The sequence below is a fragment of the Gracilinanus agilis genome, chromosome 6 (genome assembly GCF_016433145.1).
Source record: "Gracilinanus agilis isolate LMUSP501 chromosome 6, AgileGrace, whole genome shotgun sequence".
Taxonomy (NCBI): Eukaryota; Metazoa; Chordata; class Mammalia; order Didelphimorphia; family Didelphidae; genus Gracilinanus; species Gracilinanus agilis.
This window is the reverse complement of record NC_058135.1, coordinates 111,087,524-111,114,765: the sequence shown is the minus strand read 5'-3', so window position 1 is coordinate 111,114,765 and position 27,242 is coordinate 111,087,524. Positions and strand designations below refer to the sequence as shown.

At 36.0% G+C, this 27,242-nt stretch overlaps 1 protein-coding gene across 6 annotated transcripts in view; it reads left to right on the top strand.

The window, feature by feature from the left end:
- The window catches only part of RAPGEF2 (Rap guanine nucleotide exchange factor 2), a 320,910-nt gene that overhangs the window by 211,108 nt on the left and 82,560 nt on the right, over nucleotides 1-27,242 (top strand). For 3 of the 6 annotated variants that reach the window (XM_044681467.1, XM_044681466.1, XM_044681465.1), the window contains exon 1: nucleotides 1,236-1,295. The exons of 2 other annotated variants lie outside the window; for them this stretch is intronic. In XM_044681467.1, coding sequence (XP_044537402.1) covers nucleotides 1,236-1,295 — 60 coding nt within the window. Of the gene's footprint in view, nucleotides 1-1,235; nucleotides 1,296-17,649; nucleotides 17,692-27,242 lie in introns of those variants that run through there. One more of the 6 variants, XM_044681468.1, reaches the window with a different exon arrangement.

Below are 27,242 nucleotides of genomic sequence, written 5' to 3'. Positions count from 1 at the left end.
TGGGTGGGGGGCGGTGGCCGGGTGGGCGAGCCTCAAGGAATGTCTACCATTTGAGCTGAATATTTCAGTGTATATAGGGAGAGGGAGGGTGAGAGAGAAATCCACTTACATCACTAGAACTGCATTGAGTGTGTGCCTGTGCAGGTTAAGAGAGAGACTACAGTGTCTTGCTTTCTGCAGGAAGCAGCAATGCCGTTTGTTTCCTAAGAGGAATTTTTTTATTTAGAAAAGGAAGCTTTCTCTCTACCCAGGAAATGGCTTTCCTTGTGCGTTGCTATGCCAACTGCCTGCAGCCATGGTCCTCCAAAGTAAGCACAATAATGTAATTATATCGGTGTGTTGCATCCAGACTCATGATTCTGTGTGTGCATGTGTCGTGTTTCTGTTAGTGACTCTCTTGATAGTAGACGTGCTTGCATTGAGAGTGAGGGACAGACATCATTAAATTAAATGTCCATCAATGTCATGCTGCTAAGATTAATTGTGCAAACTTGGTTAGTTGAGTGGAACAGAGATCACTGGTCACCACTGTCAGCATCATTAGCAGCCAGGGAGGAGGTCGGTCCCTGTTCACACGCTCTGCCCTGATTTTCTCTCTCTCTCTCTCTCTCTCTCTCTCTCTCTCTCTCTCTCTCTCTCTCTCTCTCTCTCTCTCTCCCCCCTTCTCTCCTTCTCTCCCTCTCTCTCTGTCCCTTTTCCCCTCCTCTCCCGCTTCTTCTTGGTTGGAGGGGGTCTGTGTGTGATTGCAAATGAAACAAGAGTATTAACAATGCTTGACTGAATGCTAGAGGCTGGTTCCTACACCATCCTGACTAATATAATACTGTATTAAGCCTTTTTAAGGGGAGTCTGTGTGCAGTCAGCCATTTTAGCTTTTTTTTTTTTTTTTTCCTCCTTTTTCTTTTCTCTCTTGTTTTCAATTTCAGAAATGGTCTTGTTTTTGTGGAAGACTGTTAGATGTGTAACGTTTCACCAGGCTCGTGACAACGTAAGATGCTTAGAGTTTCAGGGTTATAAAAATGGAGACGAACACCATCGTTTGGATGGCTTTTCGGTACTACAAGTGTGAGGATTTTTTTAACCTCACCAATAGTGACACTTTACACTGCAGCTTGGTTTCCCTTCCCTGGGTTTTTTCCCCCCCTTTTTTAATTTAATGCTGTAGAGAGTGACTTGTCATCCATGAGAGATTGGTCCATGATGTGTAAATTCAGTTCAGCATATGTTTCTTCATTATGAAACCACTAGCAATCCCAGCTAACCATGGAGTTATGGGCCAGCAGGAGAAACATTCAGTAAGTATTTCAAAATGCTGTTTGTGCTATCGGTAGGCTATCCTAGTAAACTGTCTTTTAAATGGAACTTATTGCTGCTTCTTTTCAGGGGAAAGGATTTTGGAGGACTTAATAGTGGTTTGGTGGTGGTGGTGGGGAATGTGTGCCTTGATTGTCTGGGTTTTTTTTTCATTACTATAATTAATTACATTTCTTATGCTTATTTTAGCTAAGACTCTCACTTAAAAAAGCATGTTTGGAAAGTGTGGAGTAGTTGATTGTTCTAATCAGACATGAGGAAGATGACAGTTGTTTTAACTTCATGGATTAGAATTTAAAACAATGTTTTAAAGTCCATAAGTAAAGTGGCATGCCATGAAATGTGCTGCTGGGAATGGGCTTTCTTGGTGGAGAACTAAGATGGAACTTTGAGGCAAGGAGGGCTTTGACTATTAATTTAGCAACAAATGTATTAATGAGATACATATGATGATTTAATATGCATTAAAAGTGTGTGTATCTGTGTGGGAAATACTAGGGAAAAAATGCCAGGAGTACTGGTGCTTTCTAATTGATCCCATGAGTCAGCTATACCTCTTGTCATGTAGTAATCCCAGGAGGCGGCTACTGTTGTTTGTGAGAAACACATTCATAAGCCTGACACCAACTCTTGGCCTTAAGTGCCAAGAACGGAGCATTTTGCTACTTATAGAAAAGCGTATTGAAAGTTTACTACACTTTCCCAATTTGCTTGATTTATATCACAAAACCACAAAATAGTGTCTGATTATTCATTTACCCTTAACCTGTAGAATCTTCCTATAATTATAGTTGTAGTTCACATTCTCACGGGGATTTAAGGCTTAAAAAGCATCGCAAGTATGGATGTCAATTCAACACGTGGATTACATTTTCCATATTGTGGAATGGAGGTAGCCGAAAGATATAGTAGTAAGAAACTGTTCCTGAACTAAAAAGTTCCTAGATATGGGGAGATATATGGCTGAGACTTTAATCAATAAAATAAATTAATAATTAATGGGAAATTAATAAAATAAATCTAAGGGCATATAGTTTTACTCAAATGGCAGGGCTCCTTGTCAGTCTTAGCTTGTACTAGACATCAGTGAGAATATTAGTTAGTATGAGGCAAATCATCAAAACTGGCATAGTAGTGCTGGTATAGTTTTTTTCTCTCACAATTCCTTCTTGGGGTTGATTTCATTTCTGTTCTACTGAAACTACATTATGTGTGGTTGAGGGGAAGAAAGAAGGAATGGTTTGGGTGAGATGGTAAAAGTTAAGATAGACTTGTTATCAAACATAGTTTTGTTTTTTAGTATTAAGCACATGTAAATATAAGCATTTTAAACTGTATTCTTCTATAAAAATAAAGACATGGTTACCAAGACCATTCAGTTTGGTACTTTGATAAAATTGGGAAGTATTTTTAACTATTAAATGCATTGACATCTAGTAAGTTAAAAGCTTCCTAAAATAGTTTATAGACAGCTTTACGTTCAGTTGTAATAGAGATCTCACTCTCTAAATTTTGCTAAATAGCCACTGGATTTTCCAAAATTTAGGATTTGGTCGATAGAAGCATTTAAAAGTAGTGATATAGTTATGGAGTTGCAGAGAAGATAACTTCAAGGAAATATTATGTGAATCAAATTGATGGTTACCCTCTTGGTCCTGTGCTAACAGAACTTTTTTTTTTTCTTTTAGATAATAAGGTAGTAGAGCAATATTTTTGAATTTGCTAGGATTATTCACCTACTTCTTTATTACCTTTTTGGGTAAGCTTTTGTCCTAGAACTGATACTACTTATTGGTTCCAAGGCAGAAGAGCGGTAGGGATTAGGCAATTGCAATTAAGTGACTTACCTGGGTCACAGCATCAAAATGTTTTCGGTCAAATTTGAATTCAGGACCATGCCTACCTCCAGGCCTGGCTCTTTATCCATTAAGTCACCTAGCTATCCCTCTTCCTTATTTAAAAAAATGAACACTGCTGCCCATTTTGGTTAGCCATGCCTTCTCTGCTTTATATACTCTAAAAGCGAGAATTAAAAATTTGAAGTCTTATTCTAGGCATATGTAGAGAAAGAAAGCAACATGTGGCATGGCAGAGAAGGACCTGTTCTAGGAATCAGAAAGGCTTGAGTTCAAGTTACACCTCTGGTACTATATAGATATAATTAGTGGCTTTGTGTTCCTGAGCAAGTACTCTCAGTGCCTCAGGCAACTCTCAAAAATTTTAGGTTGCAGACAACATTAGGTTGATTCACAATGGGTAATTCCTCTCCAGAAATTCCTCAAATATATTTTGATTTTGATCCCCTTTTCTGTATTGTATTGTGTTGTATTGTATTGTATTGTATTGTATTGTATTGTATTGTATTGTATTGTATTGTATTGTATTGTATTGTATTGTATTGTATTGTATTGTATTGTATTGTATCTGTTTTGTGTCTTTCAGAGTAGCAGATTTATTCTTGGTTGATTCTGAACTGATAAATTATGACACATTTAAGAGCTTTCAGAAATGAACTTGGGTTCTTTTGATGATACTTTTGTGACTTGTCCACTTTAGTGTCAATAGTTTGTCATCATTCATAATATTAAAAATTAAAACTCAATAGAAAACCCCACCAGTAGGAATTAGCATTACCTAGAATACTGAGAACTCAATCTATTTGCCCAGTGGTCACACACCAAATATGTTTCTAGGCTGGTTTATCATAAACTCTAATTATGTCCTGCTTTTACCCTATCCCTAATGTTTCTGGGAAATATTGCATAGGTTAATTACAAACTTTTATTATGAGGAGGAGGTTTATTTCATTTGGAGGAAGGCACTTTTAAAATAAGTGTACATAAAGCATTTTTGAGAGAGCTATAATTTTCAAGAAATATGATGTTGTTCGTATAGCAATGCTGTGTGTACTTCTGTCATTAAAGTAATTTGTTAATCTTCACACCTGAAAGTCTTTCCCAGTCTTTTATTGCTACAACCTCCTTTATTCATTAAGCCCCAAATTGCTGTGATTATCCAGCTTACTATCAACAAAGAAGAAGCTAGTGATCTTATGGTCAGTGTGGTCTAGAAGATAACTTGTTTAAATGCAGAGAATAACTTGCTCACTTGGCAAGATCTGATCCAATTAAAACAAGATATAATCTGGTTAATTAACACTGAGAACTTTTATCATCAGAATGTTAGTCAGCCTTTTCCTTGAGCTGGTATCAACTTCTGCAGTGTGACCTCTCAAAATAAGTTCCATTTGAGTTAGCAATCTTTGACTTAACCTATATGACATTTTTCGCATTGTCAATCCAAGAGCATGTCATCATTGACATCCATCAAACATCTGGTACCCAATATCGTAGGAGACCTCACAGTTATCTTTCAGTTGATTTGTATACGAATTAACAAAAGAATGAATGGAAAAGCATTTATTAAGTACCTGCAGTATGCCAGGCACATGTGCTAAATGCTAGGGACTCATTCAATCAGAAAACATTTATTAAGCACTTAATCCATGAAGGGCAGTGTGCTAAATGTTGGGAATACAAGAAAGGGCAAACACAAAAGTTGAGGGAGCTTAATTCTAATGGAGAGATAGGTGGGCTTCTTGAGTTTTATGCTCATGTCACCACCATCTTTAAAGCATGCAAACACATACTCGCCACCTTGACTTGACCCTTTTCTCATTATAGTACAATCTCTTTCCCCTGACAAGATCCTCAGATGTATGGTTTATTTGTTCTGCATCTAACTTTGAATCTTTCCATCTTTGCCTTCTGGTCTTAGCCTCCTGTATGACGGATTCTGTTTCTTTTACTCTCCTAAAACTTTTTCACTGACCACCAGTAGTGGTGTCCTTGCCAAATTCAATGACCTTTTCTTAGGTTTGTGCTTTCTTGACTTCTTTGCCAAGGCATGTAACACTGGAGACTACTCAATATGTCTTTAAGCTTTTTCTCCTTTGGTTTCCATGACTCTGAACATTCTTGTTTTTTCTCTTATCTTTGGCATTGCTCATTCTCTCTTCTCCTTTGCTCACATTCACCACGATAACTCCCCAATTATAGATCTTTTTCAAACCCTTGGCCTTTTGCTAATTTCACTTCATAGTAATTTGGTAAGCTCATTTCCCATAGCTTTAAATAGATGCTTTTCAAATTGAAACCTCTACATCCAAATCTGAACCTCTCCATAAAGAATCTAACCTCCATATCATCATTTCTCAAGTTCTAGTTGCTCAGAAAAAATACTCACTTTGATGTTCCATCATGAATTCAATTCATAAAACATTTATTCAATGTCTAACCAAAGCTAATTGCTAGCTAGGTATAAAATTCAAGTAAGACTCCAGATATTCTGGAGCTTGAAATCAAATATGGAAATAATCTGTATACCTAGATAATTATAAATTTAAAAAAATGTCCTGCCTTTCAGGAAGGATCAGAGAACACTTTGAGGAAGGTCTTGGATTGTTTCATTCTTTGCATTTGTATCTCCACATCACAGTAGGTTCATGGTTGATAATGGACAAAACATTGAAACTGAACTTGAAAGTATAGATAAAAAAACCTATAGGGAAGGCCAGGGGAAAGGATATTCCAGTATATAAAACATACCCAGGAGACAGCTTGGTGGCATTTTGGATAGAGAACCGGGCCTGGAGCAGGGAGGACCTGGGTTCATGTTTGACCTCATATTTGACACTTCCTATCTGTGTGACCCTGGGCAAGTCCCTGATCCCCATTTGCATAGCCCATACTCTTCTGTCTTTACTGAGTCATTACTGGGACAGAAAGTAAGGGTTTTAAACACACACATAGACTCTATCTAAACCAAAGTTTTCTCTTTTCCCCTCCCCAAAACTGTACATGGCTTTCCTTCCCATTATTGGCAGTAGTACCATTATTCTTCTAGTCTCCTAAGCTCAATTATGTCAAATAAACTGGTTCTCCAACCTTCATTTACCATGTAAAAGAATCTCTAGTGCCAAATCTTATTTCTTTCTTTAAAATATTCTTTTGATTCTATCTTATCTCTTCATTCATATTGCTTTCCTTTTGGTAAGATTCTGCTAAATTCGTATTTTAATTATTACAGTAATCTCTTAACCGATTCACTTATTTGCTATTGAATTTCTAGGAAATTCTGCATTTTGCTGCCACACTTATGACCCTACAACATTTTCATTAATTTCCTTCATCAACTTGGAACAACCATGTCTGATCTAAACTCCTTTGTCTTATTTTCAAGGCTTCTAGGATCTGGTCCTTTCTTACCTATCTCTAAAATCATCTAGTCCAATCTCCTCATTTTTCAGGTGAGAAAATAAGGTTGTCCTAGGTGAAAAAGGAAATGACAGAGCCGAAACTCAGGTCTTCTCTCTCCAAATTCGTTATTCAGTCTCTGTCTCAAAAACCAAAACTACCTTTTAATTCTCTGTTTTCCTTTTTAAATCTTACCCATCCTTCAAGATTCAGCTCAAGACTTTTCCTTACTTGTGAAATATTTGCTCTCTACTCTTTTCCACAATGATCCCTCTCCTATCTGAATTTCTGTTGTGTGTACATGCACGATCTCTAATTGGAGCACATTTATTCTTCCCTCTTCAACGAACAGTATTAGGCACCACAGTATTAGGCACCGTATCTTTCATTCCTCTTATCACTTTAGATCATGGTAAGCACTTTTAGTTTCCTTATATGTAAAATAATGAGTTTGGTCAAGATGACTCTAATGATCTTTTCTGGTTTTAATCTAGTATTCTAGGATTCTTCTTATTGCTTGACTCATGTCGCTAGATAATAAGGTGGATATTCCAGGCTAAGAGAAAGGTGTGAGCCACAATGGAAATGGAATAATCATCATGATTTCTTCTAGGAGAGAGATCAGCCTTTCAGAGTGACGGGTGTTTGTTGGAAAATGGTGGGGCAGTAAAAGCTATTAAAATGCATATTTATGGGCAGTGAAGTGGATTAATGTTTTAAAGTTTGAAATGCTTAGAAAATGAGAGGATAGAGGCTGGAAGACCTCTTGAAGTGTAGGAAGAATATTGTATAGTGTGTCGTCATTGTGAGAAACACTTTTATTATCTTGCATTATCTCAAAACAATCGTATGGGACAAAACTAAGGCAGACAGGTTAAATGACTTAAACACAGAAAGTAAGTTGTCTGAGTCTAAATCTGAACTTACGTCTTCATAATTCTGGACTAATGTTCCTTGCCCTAACCCATCTGTTTTCTTCCTTATAACTGGACTATCAAGATTCAATTTCAGTAGTATTACATATACGAAGAACTTTTTCTTTTACCTTGATTGTTTTGACATAGTTTGACATATCCATTACATTACATTTGTTACAAGTTAGTTGTGTGTGTGTACCCCCAGTATGTTTTGTTTTTTTTTTAATGACTTAAAATTAGGTTGCAACTTAAGTAATATGGTCTATAGTCTTTTAGGTGCTGTGCTTTCTGCCATGACTTTTTTTGGCCTAAACTTTATTATGCCTAATGGGAAGCTAGCAGTCTGGATAGACATTTCCTATGTAGATAAATCATTCTCTTGGGGCAGGATTTCCAATGTATTGGCAAAAAAGGAATCCTGACACCATGCAATGAGCTACATTGTTTTGCTCAAGGACAGGGTCACCTCACCAGTCTCCATTTTTGGAATCATTCCATGAAATCCTGGATGCAAACTCTATATCCTTTTCCTCTGCTAACGAACAAGAAATTTATTTTCATCTTCCCAGTGTATACAGTATGTTTACATAGGCTCACTTCAGAGAATCCCTGTGTTATTATGAGTTTTAGGTGAGAAAAGTCTTACTTTTAGGAACAGGAAAGACATTTCTGGTCCTTGTTTAAAAATGTCTTACCACTCTTACCACTCTTCCACCTATGAACCAATACACAGAAGTTAAGGGTTTAAAATTAAAAAAAAAAATGTCTTTAGTAAACAGCTAATCATTTCACAATCAGTTCTCCTATAAATATAATTAAACAGACTTAGTAAAGAGAAAAAAAATGAACAAAAGACATCTTCCAAAAGCTAAAGTATCACTTGGTTTGGATATTCATTAATAAACCATTCCACCTTTTTTCTCTCCTCCAGAGTCTTACTTTATGTATTATAAATGTTAATGTTTAATTTGTATACCATATACTCTGTGCATCTAGGCTGATAGATTTTTCATTGATTAACAGCTTCAGATGGGACATTTTAAGTCATTTAATCCATATTCCTGACTTGAGGCAAGGTTATGTTTTGATGATTTCAAGCCAGGTAATAATTTGTCTTATTTTTTAAAGTCTTACAGATATTTTTTTTTTATTTTTTTATTTTTTAAAAATTTTTCCTTGGTTACATGATTCACGTTCTTACTTTCCCCTTCATCTCTCCCCATCCCCCATAGCTGATGCGCATTTTCCACTGGTTTTAACATGTGTCATTTATCAAGGCCAATTTCCATATTATTATTTTTTTAACCCTTAACTTCTGTGTATTGGTTCATAGGTGGAAGAGTGGTAAGGGTGGGCAATGGGGGTCAAGTGACTTGCCCAGAGTCACACAGCTGGGAAGTGTCTGAGGCCGGATTTGAACCTAGGACCTCCTGTCTCTAGGCCTGGCTCTCAATCCACTGAGCTACCCAGCTGCCCCTATATCCATATTATTAATAGTTGCATTGGTGTGATCGTCTTGAGTCTACATCCCCAATTATGTCTGCATGAACCCATGTGTTCAAGCACTTGTTTTTCTTATATGTTTCCTCTCCTGCAGTCCTTCCTCTGAATGTGGGTAGCGTCTTTACCATAAATCCCTCAGAATTGTCCTGGGTCATTGTATTGCTGCTGGTACAGAGGTCCATTACATTCTATTTTATCATAGTATATCAGTCTCTGTGTACAATGTTCTTCTGGCTCTGCTCCTATCGCTCTGCATCAGTTCCTGGAGGTCTTTCCAGTTCACATGGAATTCCTCCAGTTTATTATTCCTTTCAGCACAATAGTATTCCGTCACTAGAATATACCACAATTTGTTCAGCCATTCCCCAGTTGAAGGGCATACCCTCCAGTTGTTTTTTTTTTCCTAGTTTTTTGCTACCACAAAAAGTGCAGCTATAAATACAGAGATTTTTTCAACCTTTTTAAATATCTTTTTCAATAGTTACCTGCTTTTATTGTCAGAATTTTGAAAATAATCTAATCCAAGTTCTTCTTGGTGTACTTCAAAGTCTAGTTTATTTGTGTTGCAGTAGAAATGGTGAAAATTTGAGAATCAAGTTCCAGATTCAGGTACTTTTGACATGTGTTAACCTTGAGCAGGTCACTTAATCTCCCAGGACCTCAATTTCCTCATCTGTAAAAAAATCCTGTTTTGGATCTTATAACTTTTAAGTTCATGATACTAATAATAACCAAGTTCTTTACATATATTATCTCAATTGATCCTATAAGGTAAGGTAGGTGTTATCATTATTATTATCATTATTATTATTATTATCATTATTATTATTATTATTATCACTATTTTATAGATGAAGAAACTGAGATTGAGAGGTTAAATGTCTGAGGCAGAATTTGAACTCAGATCTTCCTGAGTCCAACATTCTTTCCACCTTGCCACCTAGTGGGCTGGTGTTTTTGCTAGGGTAGCACCATAAGCTAAACAGAGGAAATGGACATTTATATCCACCTCACTTATGCTTTTATTGTCACCTAAAACCCTAACTTAAAAAAATAATAAAAACAAAAACCTTAAAAATTTTTACTCCAAAGCCTTTTTTGGACTGGAGTTAAAATGAAGACTTTTAAAGACGTCTTGGTGTCCTATTTGGAAAGTTTAGAACAAAATTTAAACTTAGTGAACATTATCTAATATGAATATTTCCATCCATAAAGATTAGGAAAAAAATTGTATATAAAACTTTGAATCTCTTATGTGCTTTAAAAAGTGCATGTAACAAATAACTACAGTTAAGCAAAACAAATTCACACACTGAATGTTTCTGAAAATGTCTCATTCTTCACCTCTGGGTCATCACCTTTCTATCAGGAGGTGTGAATCATGTTTCATAGTATTCATGAGTTGGGTTCTGGATATCTTAGGTGGGGTATGGGGAGTGAAAAATATAGAAAGAGATTTAGTATGGACTAGGGGTGATGGAAAAGAGGAGTCTTGGTGTCTTTTTAAAAATATTGATAATCTTAACAATGGTCTAGAGTGATCTCACCTCTATGAGCTTTCAGTGTTTCTTCTATTTCTCTAAGCCTAGAATTCTCTCTTGGTCTTCTATCTTCATTCACTCTCCTGAGTTAGCATTCCATTGTTAAAAATTCCTTTGGTATCAATAAGTAGATCCCATGTGGACCACACTTCAGACATGGTATTTTTTTTTTTTTAAATAACATGGTGTGGTACCCAGAGACTGGACTGTCTGTCTCTCCTCACACTTTCCTATCTGTCTGTCTTGTCTTTCTCCCCCCACTTGGTGTTCTCTCTCTCTCTCTCTCTCTCTCTCTCTCTCTCTCTCTCTCTCTCTCATCAGCCATTTGTCTATTATTTTAGTCTTGAGAGTTCTTTAGATCTGAAGAGGTTTAAGTGACTTCTCCTTGGTCCTCCAAACCCAACTATTATGGGTTAAAGGGAAGACAAGATTAGTTCTTCCTGATTAAGCCCAACCCTCTATTCATTTCTTACAGCGACTCCCACATAGAAATTGGAAAACTCAAATGGTTATAACACTGTTGTATTTCTCAAAATATATTTAGAGTGACACGGCCCCTGTTCTTTAGGGATTTATCATAATCAGAGTTAGCATGGAGAAACAAACAGGAACATGCAAGCACTTGATACTGAAGAACACAGTCAGCAAGAAGCTCGCCTGAAATGCCAGTGAAAAATAGGTTGCATTGATTTGTTGCATCATGTAGGCACCATTCCTTTGCTTCCCACATCTCTGATCAGCTGTCACAAAAATGGCTTTTTCTTTTTTCATTTAAAAATGTGGGTGGGAGGGGTGGAATTGGCAAACTCTAGCCAGTGCCATGTTTTGTACAGCCTGCAAACTGAGAATGGTTTTTACATTTTAAAATACAATAAAATTTTATTTATAGCTCTAAAACACATTAGCTCCTCAGGTCAGTATCCAAATAGGCTTCTGGACCATAGTTTGGTGACCTCTGATAAAAGATCGGTTCTTTCTTTTTAAATTTGGCTGACATGCCAGCACTTTGACCCAAGGTCCTGTTTATCATGTGAATTACTGAAATCTCCTTCCTAACTTTCATCTCCTTTTTGTTCTTAAATGAGCTGTGACTTAATAGGCAGAGACTAACAATGCTTTTCTAACAGCTAGGGCTTCCTTTTCTGTTCTTGGGCCCTAGCCCTGAGTTTACAGGAGCTACCACCAAATGATGCTCTCATTAGGACCATAGATTTAGAGATACAAGTGGTCCTAGACACCATTTGATCCATTACAGATTAAAGGATCTTTGAGCCAGAGAAGGACTGGTAAAGTGAATTGCTCGATGTCATATATCTAATAAATTCAATGGGAAGACTTGCCCTCAATTTGTATAACTCAGAAATGTCATAAGTAACAGTATATTTTATCATAAAATTTAGCTTTGCATTATGCACCTTTTGGTGGGGCCTCCTTTTTGTTTTCCATGGCAATGAAGGTGTGGAAATACAGGCTTGGCTGGGACCAGAAAGGTGAATATATACTCTTCTGCAAGGATAATGGGGAAATCTTAGTTTAGTACAGATGGAGGTTACTAATACATAGACTTGTGGACCATCATACAATGTGCTTGTTCCTTTCTTGTTAATATTTGCTGGCCTAGAGATTTTCTATCCAAAAATATGGCGAATAGAAGTAAAACTCTACTTCTTATATGATCTGCATAGGGCAGAATATTCAAATAAACTACCATGTCCCTTTTTCCTGAAAAATGCTTTATTATATAGGCAAAAATCACATTAGGTTTTTTTGGCTGTCATATCAGTGTTGACTCATTGAATAGACTCATAAATCCACCAAAGCTGCCAGATTTTTTCAGACATTGTTTTCTAAATACACCTCACCCTTCTTGTACTTGTGAAATTTATTTCTTGAACTTGTGTAAGACTTGAAATTTATCCCTATTAAATTAAATTTCATCTTGTTGAATTCAGTTCTGTTTTCTGGACTGTCAGGATCTTTGAATCTTGATTGTCATCTTGTATGTTATCTGTCTTCTAGTTTTGGGTCATTTGCCACTGTGATTAGCATTTCATCTATAACTTTCTTCCAAGCTGTTGGTAAAAATGTACAATTATTTTCATATGACACAACTGGAAACCCTCTTCTAAATTGATGGGGAACTATTAGTGCTTATCCTTTCAATTCAGTAAGAGTTCACCGTATTATCTAATCCTTTTGCCCACATTGTAAAAAGTAATTCTTGTTTCTCTTTGAGTTCACACATGTGAAAAGTCAAACCTTTATTCTCTTTGCCTAGTTGGAGTTAAAACTTTGGTTAACGATAACTTTGAATCAACACAAGCTTGAACTAGGTGGAAGAGCTGGCAAACCACTTTGTGAATTCACAGCTTACCTAGTGCTAGGTGAGAAGTCAGCAAAATAATTTCTAACTCAAACAGTCAGAAACTTGTTCATACCCTCAGAAGTGTGATTCCCTTTGATGAGTATTCACCCCTCCAGAAGGTGTGAACTAGTTCCCACAAACACTGCCAAGAGGGCAGTGCTAGACAATTTGGGAGCTATGATTGGCCCCTGTGAAGAGGGGAGGAGACAAGAAGCCACTATAAAAGCCATGAATTTCTGAGGCTAAAAATAAGAGAGTGAACTCCAAGGAGAGAGATGACTCTAAGAAAGAAGTTGGCTGCAAGAAGAATGTCGGCTACAAAAGAAGAAAGTTGGCCTCAGGAGTCACCTTCAGCTCTAGTCATTGTCTTGAAGTGCCTCTTGGAGGGAACTTGGGTGAGTGGATAACTGGCTTTCCCTTCCTGTCTTCTAGAGAGAGTTTAATTCTGGTTGAAGGTTAACAAGTCCTGGCTGAACCAAGCACTGGAACAATATTTAGTTAGATAGGTTGATGTCTTCTTTACCCTTTTGTATTCCTTTGCTTTTACTCTTTCCATCTCTTTTGTAAATAAAATATAAGTTTCATATATTTAGCCAAACCATTAATTTTAACACTTAACAACATCTGCATTTTTTTTTCATATAAATAGAAAGTGATCCTTTATCAAACAGTTTGCTCTGACTGATTCATTTATCTGATCAGTTTTCTCATCTCCCTTTGCCTCTCAGGTTTATCTTTCCCATGGATAGTTTCATAATATTTTCCATCCCTCCTCAGAAATTTAAGTAAACTCTCCTTATCTTCTCTTATAGACTGTGCACTCCTTGAAGAAAGGAATAGTTCCTTAATCATCTGTAATATCCCTTAGTATCTAACAAAGTATTTTCCATAAAATCAACTTGTGACTTTTCCTATTGGAACGGATTCCTATGCTCTAGTTAGCATCTTAAATATTTCTGTCCTCTGCCCTGTTATAAATTTGACTCAAGGCACCTTCATTGCCATGAAAAAAAAAAAGGAAACAAACCACAACTTTTGTCCTCAATACTTTATAGTTGAAAAAGACAGAAATACCCTGCAATAGAAAACTGAGCTTTCAGGACCACAACAGTTAATTCTTTTAAAAAAAAATCTTTGTTGCTTTTCCCATTGAACTGTTTAGGCATGGGATGAGACCATGTTGGTGGGGTTGGTCCAGGCAACAATAATCCCAGTTATACAGTAATTTTTTTTTTATTTTGAAGCCATTTCTAAATGCCTTTATCAGGGAATGTCACCAAATCTAATCCTGAAAGAAATGATAATTTTCTAAAGCATCAAATCCCAACTTTTTTCCAAAGGCCTTAATTACTTAACCATTTGTATTAAAGAACACTTGTTACCTCTTATTTTATTAATAATGCACTCTGTCCAACTACTTTGTGTGTGTATTACACACATAATATTTAATCTTTTACCTTCCATCTTAGAATCAATACTCTGGGGCTAGACAGTGGAAGTTAAGTGAATTGCCCCAAGGTCACATCTGTGGTCAGATCTGAACACAGGACCACCTGTTTCTAGATTTGTATCTCAACCCATTGAGCCACCTAGCTGACCCCCCCCCCCCCAAATCAGGTGTATTTATAATGTCAGTGTCAACATCCCTTCCTTTCTCAGGTTTTCTCCATCCCAACTCAAAGGTCATTTCTTTGAGAAAACTTTTCCTTATTTTAGAGTTCTGACTCAATGTAATACTAACCAAACATGATAAGCATCACTTCCTACATAATGGTGATTTTATGCTTCTTTGTACTGATGTACATAATTATATCAATAATGCAGTTTTCACCTGTCTCAGATCTTGGGATCAAATCCTGCTTCTGCCACATACTGTGGGAATATGGACATTTTTTTAAAAAATCTTTTCAGTACCCAAAGCACCTGTCACCTTACAGAGTATTGATCTTGGGGATATCTATGCTGTCAGTTACCTATGTAAATGAAATAACACATCCATTCCTGACCCTGGTCTCCTATCCTTCACCACCACCTCCCTCTCCCATCCCATTTCTCCCTGAACAATAAAAAAGAAATTAAACTTATAGGCAGGAAGTATGCCTTCTTACTAAATAAGTCTACTCCATCAAAAGTAGTCTCAATAAAAACAATTAGAATTTTAATGGTGTATGTTTATTAACATGGCTTGGCTATGATATTGCTGACAATTAGAATAGTATTTATGTCACAATGTTTTCAGTCTCCTTGCTGCCTTTTTTTTTTTTTTTTTTTTTTTTTTTTTTTTTTTTTTTTTACATTGGATCACATAAACATTACCCCCAGTGACCACCTAGTGGTACTACTTCCTACTTATTGCCCTGTCTGTGACACAGAACAATGTCAGCTGTTGAATCACTTCATAATTTCTCTTAGGAGAAAATGAAATCATGAGACATGTAGAGATTGAAAATGATCTTCAATGCAAAATGGAAAAATTGCACTAGTATAACTTACAACTGAAACCTTAGGATAAGAAGAACAAGTTAGCCAAAATATTGACAAAATATTTGGCTTCACCACTGTGAGAGCAAGTGTTTCTCACTTAGATGTGGGGTCATTTTAATATTCCACGTGTGGCTATGTCCAGCAACTTTAGATAATGGTCTTCTATTGCATATTAGGTTTTTAAAAAAAGTACATTGCCTTTTGCAGTCTTTTAATGGTGACCTTAAATATTTCTTAGCCCTGGTTTGGCTTTGTATACACTTAAGATGTAACAGACTTTCCAATTCAGGAAATGTATTTCTATGTATAATTTAGCTAATTGTCCACCAAGGAAGCATTATTAATTCGTTCATAATTTACAAATTCCAAGAAAAAGCCCCAAGCCAAAAAAAGCCCAAGCTTCATATTATTAATTCTATTGGCCAATTTAATTTCTATTGTGATGCTGAAAATTTCAAATTGAATTAATTGATTTTATTTGTAGGAACCTATTTTAAGTGAGAAATTTCCATTTACATCTTATGTAGTAAACTTTTTTTTTTAAGGTTTATCTTAGAATTATAAGTTATAATGAGAACACCTAGGTATGATGATTTTTCATTAGGTCAAAGGCCCACTAATTTAACTAAAGATGTCAAATCTAACCTTTCATAATAAGTGCTTAATGGTCTGATGATATCAGACTGTAACCATAAGCCTCTTAGGAAGACAGGGTAATAAATGTGACTGTAAAAAGCCTGTGAGGATTTTAATCTTTTGATCCCCACTATTTTTATAGATGAAAATAGCAAAGATAGTCAGAACAGTCTTACTCTTTGAAGTGTTTGTAAAAAATGAAAACTCTCTTCTGATTTTCTCAGTAATCAGTGTATTTCCATCAGAGAAGTTGGGAGTCAAGTTGGGAGTAATGGTTTTTCTAGACTTTATGGACTTGAAAAATGTATACTGCCTTGAAGAGGGAGACAAGATATTGCTAAGAGTTCTCTGTCAATAAGACCTTTGAAAGAGCCTGTAGCCATTAAAAAAAAAAACGGTAAATGTACACTCACATTTTATGTTTCCTGTGAATGGAAATGTAATAGATGCACTTAGCTTAAAAAAAAATCTTAAGTTTGCGTGCATTTTCTAAACCATATTATTTTGCATAATTGAAAATGGTGTGTAGAATGTGCATTCAAATGCATTAAGATTTATCCTTTCAAAAGTCCTTTTTGAAGGTAGGACAGATATTACTAGCCACATTTTATAGAAGAGAAACTTGTGACTTAAGAGATGTTTAAATGATTTTCCCAAGGTTATGCCAATAGTGATTATAGAGCTTGGACCCAACCTACCTACACCTACAGTGAAAAAGGAAAAGATATCCTCATGCCCACCAAAGTAGGTTTTGGTCTTTTCCCATTGACCAGGTATTAAAATTATTAAATTATACAAAAATTTGCCTTCTTGAAGAAGATCTCAAGAACTGATTCTTTACTTTGGAAATTTATTGTGTCTGAATTAACCTTCAATATTTCTTTTGTGCTGATGTATTTTTTTTTGTTAGATAATACCAGTGACTACATTGGTACCCTCTTGAATAAATTTTGATTAAATCTAAACTAAAAGGTTTAATTCTTTAGACTACTATATTATAAAATCACAACCCAGGTATTTATTCTAATGCTTTTCTTTCTTTTTTTTTTTTTAAACCTTTTTTTTTAAACCCTTACCTTCCGTCTTAGAATCCATGGTAAGTATCAGTTCTAAGACAGAAGAATGGTAAGAGCTAGGCAGTTGAAGTAAAGTGACTTGCCCAGGGTCACACAGCTAGGAAGTATCTGAGGCCAGATTTAAACCTAGAACTTCCTGTCTCCAGCCCTGGTTCTCACTTCCCTGAGCCAACTAGTTGTCCTTATTCTAATGCTTTTCAAAAAATAAAGTAAGAGCATTGTAACATTTCAGAGCAGTTTGTTTCACAGGCACATTATGGACATTCTGAAGTTCTTAACCCCTAACATTTGCCCCATTTTCTTTGTATTGATACAGTGTGGACACTCTTCTAGATTTAGGCAGCAGGGAAAAAGTAGTTCCCATGCCAACTAGCTTTTCCCCGTACACACTCTTCCATCTTCCACAACTATAATTTTGGCCGGGCAGAGTGTCTACTAGGCACTCTCTGTTGATGCCTTAAGCCTTTTAGAATCTCCTTCTTCAGAGAGTGGCTAAAGGATGACTTCTTCCTTGATACCTTTCCTGATTTCCAGCAGTTAATACACTCACTCAAAAAGGTGGAAATTTCTTTTCTGTTACTTTGCTCTGCATATTTATCTGTTTCCCTGTTGTGGCTCTGAGTGTTGTGCCAGAACGCTTCATTTTGGGCTGTATCTCTAGCATCTAGCTCAGTTCAACTTAAGCATTATTAGGCCTATAATAAATGTTTGTTTAAATGGAATGAAATGAGATACCCTCATAATTATAATCCCTTTAGTGAGGAAAAATAGTTTCATTTGCTTCTCTCGCTAGCTGTCATTTCGAGTACACTAGCAAAAGCAACAAGCAAAGTAGGGCAAAATGGCCTGCTTAACCCAGTCATCATTTTAGTATATGAAGGATTTTCCAGGATGTTTTTAACTATATTGTAACATTTTTTACAGAAGCGTATCAGGAAAAGCTCCATTGACATTTTTCTTAAAACCTTTACTTAGTATCCCTTAAGGGCTAGGCAGTTGGGGTTAAATGACTTCCCCAGGGTCACACATCAGTGATATGTCTTAAGACCAGATTTAGAACCAGGACCTCCTGTCTCCAGACCTGGATCTCTATCCACTGAACCGCCTAGCTGCCCCTACCACTAATATTTAATTAAAATGTTAGATAAAATGAAAGCTAAAATTCTTTTTCTCTAGGTTATAAAAAGCATAAACACATGGTGACATTTTTACCCCTTGGATTATTGATATTTTACCTAATATCCTTATCAAGTTTATTGTGCAGAGTGTGTATATATTACCATTGAGAAAGTAAAGTAAAATCTAAATATTTCTCTATAGTCTTTTGATCTCAATACTTTTATACTTAGGTGTTTGGGACTTCTAGAAACCAAATTTTAAAAAAAAAGTATTTTTCCAACTGTATTTCATTCCAACAGGCATTTATTAAGCACTATATGCAAAACATTGCTAGATAATGGAGATAATAAAAATAAATATCCCCAATTTGATTTAGCATTTCCTTATTAACTTTTCCTAAGTTAAGGAGCAAAAGGTTTTACACTTTTGTTCAGTTTACTCGCTGACTTTTATCTTTCTCTTGACTTTGAAAATGCAGCTATTAAGGAATGTTTAAAAGCATCTCCCAAGTAACTTGTGATGAGACAACCTTAATGCGGATATTGCTCTGCTAGGATGGAAAGTTATACAATAGAATTTTAAAAGACTATTAGGATGCTTATAGCAGTGCTAAGAGGATCTTGGGATTGGAAAAGAAAAAAAAATGATTACCTTAAATTATGTGCTAAGTAGTTTGATTTTAGCTCCAGTTATATGGCACTAGATAAAAATTAAACAATTGATTCATAAGCACTAAGGAGAAATAAATCCTAGGAAGTAACTCTTTTGGTGGTTCATTGATTAGAGACACCATATTGCCATAATGGAGTTCATCAGTCAACCTAAATCTGGTCTGTAGTCATGTGGATTTAGTTCAGTTGAATTTAACAAGTTTTAATTAAGTACCTAATAATATATAATATTATTATAATATATATATAATATTTTTAATTTAAGTTTTAATTAATTAATTTTAATTTAATGTATAATGTGTTATGTTTAAGTAATGAAATTAAGTACTTTTCAGTTTCCATCTAAGATAATATTGATTATACCTTAGATTAAGATGGGCTTCAAAATTATTTAAGTAATTTTTAAAACTGCAAATAAAATAAATAAAACAAAATTTAAATTTAAAAATGCAACATATATAACAGTACAAAGTAAGAGAATGGGAATTTTACCCTTTACTCTGGTATCCAGGTTGAATTTATTAAAATCTGGGAGGCTAAATTAATAGGGGGAGTTCAGGAGGAAAGAGGCAATGTGATCATACCCAGGTATTCTAACACTTGCATAGATTTCTTTATCCTACTCCATTTCATTGAGCCATGATTCATCACCACCACTGATAAATGTAGCAGGTGTCTTTGGAGAAAGACTGAGGATTCTTCATTGAAGAGAAACTCAAAAAATGAAGTGGTGGGATTAGAAAAGTTGTTTAGTCTAGAAACGCCTGAAGCGATGACTTAATTGAGATCAAGAACCTGACTGAATAATAAATAAAACATTCAGACAACTTTTGATCTCTAGAAATGCACAAACTTGAGTTAATTAATTTATTTTTCAACAATAAAGAGTTACATGAAAGACTATAACACTGAATAATGTTTCTTGAACACCTATGTATAATTCTGCTTTAGCATCTTTAATAAGTGAGGGCACAGCATTTAGGGAAGTAGCCCTTCATTTCCAAGTAGTGACTCTTTCCTTTCCAAGATGAACAATACTGGCATTAAGACATGAAAAAGGATTTAAGTTGATATGAATACTCATTGAACACAACATTTTCCCTCAAAATAGAAAGTGGGCAGATGTGATAGTAACAAGATAAAGCTGTCCTTATAACTATCTCCTTTTATGTTTTGGATTTTTTTTTTTTTTTGCTATTTTCTATATTCTGCTTATTTACTTTTTGTAGGAGAGTTTAATTCAAAATAGTGAATATTGAGTTTCTATTATCTAGAGAATAGACACTGTGCTGAGACTATTGAATGCATATCCTTAACTTCAAAAATTTTTATATTCTAGTTGGGGAGATAGAATAGTTGGGTTACAATAAAACTAATCTTAATTTGGCACATGCTCTGAGATATCTAAGTGAAACAGACAATGAATATTATAGGAATTGGGCCAGGGTGGGGCTGGGGAATGACCACTGAGAAATAAGGCTTAATGGAGTGGGTGGGGCTTCAGCCAGCCCTTGAATAACAGATCACAATTTTCTAATATTTAATGGTTTACAAAACGCTTTTTATTTTTCCACAGCAACTTTTAGAGGTTAGTAGGATTAGTGAGGGTTTTGCCCATAGTTGCCCTAATCATACTTGCCTCTCATTGTTGAGATTTATGGAGTGATAGTGGAAATTTATGGAGTCAGGAAAATCTGATCTCAAATTCCACCTCTCATACTACTTGTGCGACCAGGGATAATTCTTCAAAATGAGAATGGTCATGGTCCTAGGTTCAAACCCGGCCTCAGCCACTTTCAGCTGTGTGACCCTGGGCAAGTCACTTGACCCCCATTGCCCACCCTTACCACTCTTCCACCTATGAGAAAATACACCGAAGTACAAGGGTTTTTAAAAAAAAAATGAGAATGGTCAGACTAGACAGCCTTCTAAGAATACTTCTTGGTCAAAACCTGAGATTCTATCATCCAAAAAGGGGAGAGGACATGTGCGTACGTACATGTGTGTATATAGATAGATGGATGTATGATATGTGTGTGTGTCTATGTATGGGTACACACACCCACACCCACACCCCAAACACAGAGTAAATACCTGGTGATTTTGTGCAACAGAGAGGAGAGAGGGGGAAGTTCCAGGTAGGAAGACTAGCAAGAACTAAAGCAGAAACTTTCTTGTTCTCAACTGTATTTCTTATACTCAGAGAATAGTTTGGTTTGAGCAGAGGTTCTTGTAGTGGAAGTACAAGAAACAAGTTTTGGGGAGTAGAAGGTGGCTGAATTGTGTAGGCCCTGAGGTGCCTAGCTAAGGAGTTTGGACTTCATCCTGTGAGCACAATGAGGGGGAGACTGTAAATGCTATGAAAAAATAAAGATTGAGTAGGTTTTCGAGGGCTATCTCCATTCTTGGAGATCTCAAAATGTGATACACAATAACTTCCTCCCCTTGGTTTTTAATCTCTTTTGTAACATGGAAAATAGCAGGGTGGAATTCCTGCAAGATACAGGAATTCTGGGTGAGGCTTCACCCTGTATCTTGCAGGAATTCCACCCTGCCATTTTCCATGTTACACTTTCCTGGGCTTCCATGACATCTTTCCTACTTTTACATGCAAGATTATAGAAGCCTAGATATTCATGTAGAATGAGATCTTTGAAGTCATGTAGTTTAATCTGCTCATTTTACAAATGAGAGACTGAGTCCCAGAGAGGGCAAGTCATTTTATACATATGAAGCTGACTGTTCCTTCTCAGGCTTCTTCACTGGTTCATCAGCTTTTCCCCCAAGCGAGTGTGTTGTCAAGGGCAATCTCTTCTCCCTCCGTGTTGTCCTCCTTGGGGATCTCATGTTCTCCCGTAAGTCAAATTACCACATCTATTTAAGTGTGTCCCAAATCTAGGCTTAATCTCTTTTATGTGTACTTTTCTTACATCTTTACCTGCCTACTGGACAGCCCTCATGGATGTCTACTGATCCTTCAAACTCAGAGTACTCGAAACAGAACTAATGTCCACTCAACAGTGATACCATTTTTCTAGTCTCTCAGGTTCAAAAGCTTGGAACCATCTTTGATTTTTTTCCCCCCCATCTCCTTTATCTTACCTATTCCCTTATGCCAGGTCTTGTAGCTTCTTCCTTTACAGTTTCACTCACATCTCTTCTTTTACCTTCACTCACTCATCTATGACTTTTCCTGATTTCCCTTATTGTTATTTTTACCTCTAAAACTTTGTATTTATTTTGTAAAAATCCTGTGATTACTTGCTGTGAACATGTTGTATGCCTCAGTGGAATGTAATCTTTTTAGACATTGTCTCCTTATTCTTAAATGGGTTTATGGTCTGTTTGGGGAAGTGGTTTTAATAGGATAAAATAAAGTACAGCATAAGTTTACACGTGCTCCATGACAGCTAAGTGAAACTGGCAATAAATATGGGGGATAAAGAATAAAACCCATACAGTCCCTGTCCTCCAGGAAACATCCTAGCGAATCAAAGACATGTATGTGTGTGCGCACACACACACACACACAAGCATAGAGCAAATGCACGGTAATTTTGCAGTAACATCCAGAACCTCATACAGAAAGTGGTATTTGAGTTGTCAAGTCAACAAATATTTTAAGTACCTACTCTGTGCCAGACACTGACACAGCTAGGTGCTAGGGATTCTAAGAAAGGCAAAAAATGGTTCATACATGTAACAACTAGGTAAAAGCAATGTATATGCAGGATATGTTGGCAACAATCAACAGAGGAAGGGCACTAGCATTCAGGAGGGTTAGGAAAGACTTCTTGCAGAAGGTAGAATTTTATCTGGACCCTGAAGGAAGTCTGGGAAAATCAGGAGATGGGGGGAGGGAGGGAGGGAGAGAGAGAAAAAGAAAGAGAGAGAGAGAGAGAGAGAGAGAGAGAGAGAGAGAGAGAGAGAGAGAGAGAGAGAGAGAGAGAGAGAATGAGAACATTTCATATTTGACCCTGGAAGTAATAGGTCTTGGACAGACCTGTGCTTTATGAAGATCACTTTAAGAGCTAAGTGGAGGGTACAATGGATGGGGAAGGGAGGAATACCAATCACGGGTCTATTGTAGTAGTCCAACTCTGAGTTAATGGAAGGAAACCAAAGATTCCAAAAATTGAAATGAGCAAAGAGTGTGTTTTCGTCATTCCTGGACAGTGCAAAGACATGGAGGCAAGTTAGAGTTTCATTCCAAGGTTAGCTTGAAGGCTAAGAGTGAGGGGCTGTGGAGTGATAATTGAGGCTCAAAAGGTGGGCTGGGGTCAGGCTATAAGGGAATATAAATGCCAAGCAACTCATATTTTATATCATTGGCAGTGTGTAACTGGAAAACTGAATTGTATCTTTTGGAAAATCTACTTTTTGTTACAGAATAAAATTTTAACTTGGTTATTAAAACATTTTATTGCCTTTAAACTTGTGTGGAAACCAAAACATGCAGTAAAATTTAACAAATTACTCATCTTTTGACACAAGTTGATCTTTATTTTATTAAATGCATGCTAAGTTGTCTTTGACATATCAAGTCCCCATTAGGGGCTGGTCGAAGGCTTTCCAGGTATCAAGTCTTTAGTGCCAACTTTATTTTAGCTAACAAGATTTACTGCCATTGTTTATATTTTGCTAGCTGAAGGATTTTCCAATAATTAATTATGGAATATCTAGATGAAGGTGTTTTGTCAGCCACATATACTTAGTGATGCTCATTACTTTTTTTTTAACCCTTCCCTTCCCTCTTAGAATCAATACTATGTATTGTTCTAAGTCAGAAGAGTGGTAAGGGCTATGCAGTGGTGGTTAACTACAGTTAGGAAGTATCTGAGCTCAGATTTGAACCCAAGACTTCCCATCTCCAGGCCTGGCTCTCTATCCACTCAATCATCTAGCTGGCCTGCTCATGAGTTTTTAAAGGTGCAGATATAATCTAGAATTTTTTTACATAACCATTGTAAGCACTATATTTCCTCAATATTATTTCAGTTCAGCAAACATTTATTGAGACTACAATACACCAGCCCAATATGCCCAGATGATTTGGACATAATCTTTGTTCTTAGTGCATATACAATCTATTTGGGGGTTCAAAAGAAGATACCCGTTGTTGTCCAAGTGAATATTTACCAACCAACTCTCCAGGGGAAAAATGATCCCATGACACATTTTTAAGTTTAATCTATATCATTAGCATTTTCTCCATTATTTTCTTAATTCTAAACAAATAATAAAACAATAAATCAATTTTTGATTTGTAGGATTTGCAGATTTCCCAGGTGTGAGTGATTGGAAATTTAGGAGCAACTAGGTAGCACAGTGGATAGAATGCCTGGCCTGGAATGAGGAGATCCTGGGTTCTAATTTGGCTCAGACACTTCCACAGTTATGGGTCTCTGAATAAGTCATTTAACCCCAGTTGCCTAGCCCTTGCTGGTTTTCTATTTTAGAATTGCTATTAAGACAGAAGGTAAAATTAAAAAGAAAAATTAACATTCAGCTCTTGTCAGACAGAGCTATCCATCTAACTATTGGTAGCCTATAAAAAATGAGCATATGGACCCAAATAATGCTTAATAAAAAAGAATATCGAAGCTTGAAGAGAAAACGAAATGTTATGAAGGTTCCTATGGATTTCATAGAGTGCTATTAAAAATTGTTCATAATCATAAAGAGAGTGAAGAGACATAATCATCCAGAACCCATTGATTTTGGTTTCTTCTTGCCTGAGAGTGTAATTGCATTAGCAGTAGCATTTTGGCCCTTATCTCTAATGGCCTGAATTTTAGTCTTCATTTCTCCTCTGCTTTCCTTTTTGATAATGGAGCTGTTTCTAGAGAATAGTAGAATAGAAACATCCTCATATGAGGAGTTAGGATTCGCAGGTGTCATTTACCTCTCTTTGGGCCTTTCTCTGTATTGTTTCTACCTTAGAGCCCACTCACCCTTCTTGGGGGGAAAGTGGCTAATTTGAGCTGGTTTCTAGGAAGCTTTGATCTTAAGTGGTACTCTACTCTGATGCTGAACTGACCACTCATAACTTCCATATTATGAGAGATCCTGTTTGTTTTCACTGTCCATTAAAGGACTTTTCTTGGGCACCACGGATGCTTTTCCAAATACTGGCATTTCACTGTTGGTTTTCCTAAGGGATGAAAAAAATGGAAAGCAGTGTTAGAGCAACATTTCCCTTCTCCAGATAGACTGAAGGACTGGAGCTATAGTGGGGAAGGCAAGGTTTTAAATTTAATTCCATTTTTTGTTGATTCCCTGTCATACCAGTAGTTCTAAAGAGCATTATATTCTTCTTCATTTGGATGGCTTTTCAGAATTGTTTAATTTTTATTTAAGAATAGTGATTAATAAGGAATTATCTCTTTGTACTTTTTCTGTTTGTAAAACAGTTTGTAAAAGATCACAGGAGATGGATAAAATTTCTGACAAAATTTTTTTTTTTTGCTAAGTACATTTAAAAAAATCTATCACTTATTAAGCAATTTTGTGCAAGTTGAGCTGCTTAGTAAGAACCCTCTTTGTACTCATTTTGTGTGTGTGTGTGTGTGTGTGTGTGTGTGTGTGTGTGTGTGTGTGTGTTTGCAAGGAGGTATTTTTAGATAGTTTAGCTGAACAGCAATCTGACGTCTTTAGAGGAGACATCAGTTCATTATGTGGATACAAATTCTATGCTTTCAGCTTTTATACACCAAGTCTTAATTTAAATCTGTTCTTCTTGCCTTTCCAAAGAAAAGAGACTTTATCATGGTATGTATTCTATTTCTTCCTAAGGCCGTGCTTTTTAGTTATCCTTCACTGAGGGAAAATAACTAAGGTAGAAATACCTTTCTCCTTTCGGAACTTAGAATTGTTTATGAAGGCTTGTAATTTTGTGTCATATTTATATGTGCCATCATTATGTGTTCTCATATGTGGTGTTTTTCCATTGCTATCTAGCTTTCAGGATTTAAAATAGTGATTACGGGGCATGCAAATGTTTTTCTTTTAAGACTCAGACTTGAAAAGCTTAGGAGGTGGGAGTTCTCTGCCTCTTCGCTGTACATGCAGTTTTAGCTACAAAAATTGCATTGTTCTTATAAAATATTTTGCAAAAAATAACTGATCTTCAGAAAACACATCATATGTGAACATAGTTATTTTCTTCCGTTAGCCTTTGGTCTGCTATAACTCCAAATGCACTTTGCTTATATGGAATTTAGAGGACATCATACCTTTCCTTTTCAATTTGGTTTTTTGCTTTTTATTTTTCCCTCCTGTGCAAATGCTGAAAAAAAAAAGTATTATATAGCTTAAGTAAATAAATGTTGGTTTTCTGCCAGAATTGGCATCAACTGGAGGAAGTCCTAGCTGGCAATTCTCAGAAATGGATGCTTTTGTTAAACAAAAATATATAACTTGAATGTTTGTTTTTCTAGTTCTGGAATCCTCTTGTTGGGCTGTGCTTATGGAAGTTGAAAAGGATTACCTTTATAAATTTAATAGATCTTCCCCCTCACCCCCAATAATGCAATATAATGTATATATCTCTGAGATCCCAGACTGGCTCTATGCAAAATGAAAAATTTAGTCATTCATTTGAATGTTGTGTCCACGTTATGTCAAACATCTGGCTACTAAGAAACATCTGGGTGAGTGATTGACTACAATTTTCACATTACAGATGTTTGGCATTGTGTGCCTCCATGGAGATAGAGTGTGACTTGTTCCTAAATATCACAGGCTGTATAGGCCAAGTCCCTTCATTTTTCTTTTGCATATTCTCAGTTTATCTTAGGCTGTTTAGTTGATAAAAGAGAAAATGATCCAGGGTGGGAGAATCAGGTTAGATTGTAGGCATAGATCTGTTTTTCACAGATTTTACTTCCTGCAAGAGAAGAACCCAAGATTTATAGATAGAAGGGTTCAGATGGGAGCCGTTTTGAAAGCGTGTATAACTGAGAGATACTAAAGCATATAAAATATGGTGATGTTGGAGGCTGGAAGAAAGAGCATATCTTTTTTTCTTTTTCTTGAAAAAAATTAGCAGTGTTATGTAATCATCCAAGAATTTAGCTGGAGCCTAATATTAGGCATTGCAGAATCCTACATTTGAATGTTGCTTTACAGTGAAATTCAAGTACTTACTAGATATTGAAGCTGTGATTTTATTCTCCAAATGAAAATGTTTAATATGCAATTAAAACTGAGGAGTCTCCCCCCTCCACCTCCATCAATTCAAAGAAAGAAAAGTTTTCTTCCCCAAAGTGCTAACTATTGTATTAGTATTTAATATTTCAAACCCCAAATGTTCAGATTTAAGGTGTTTCTATGTCAATCTGAGAAATGAAAGCATTTGAT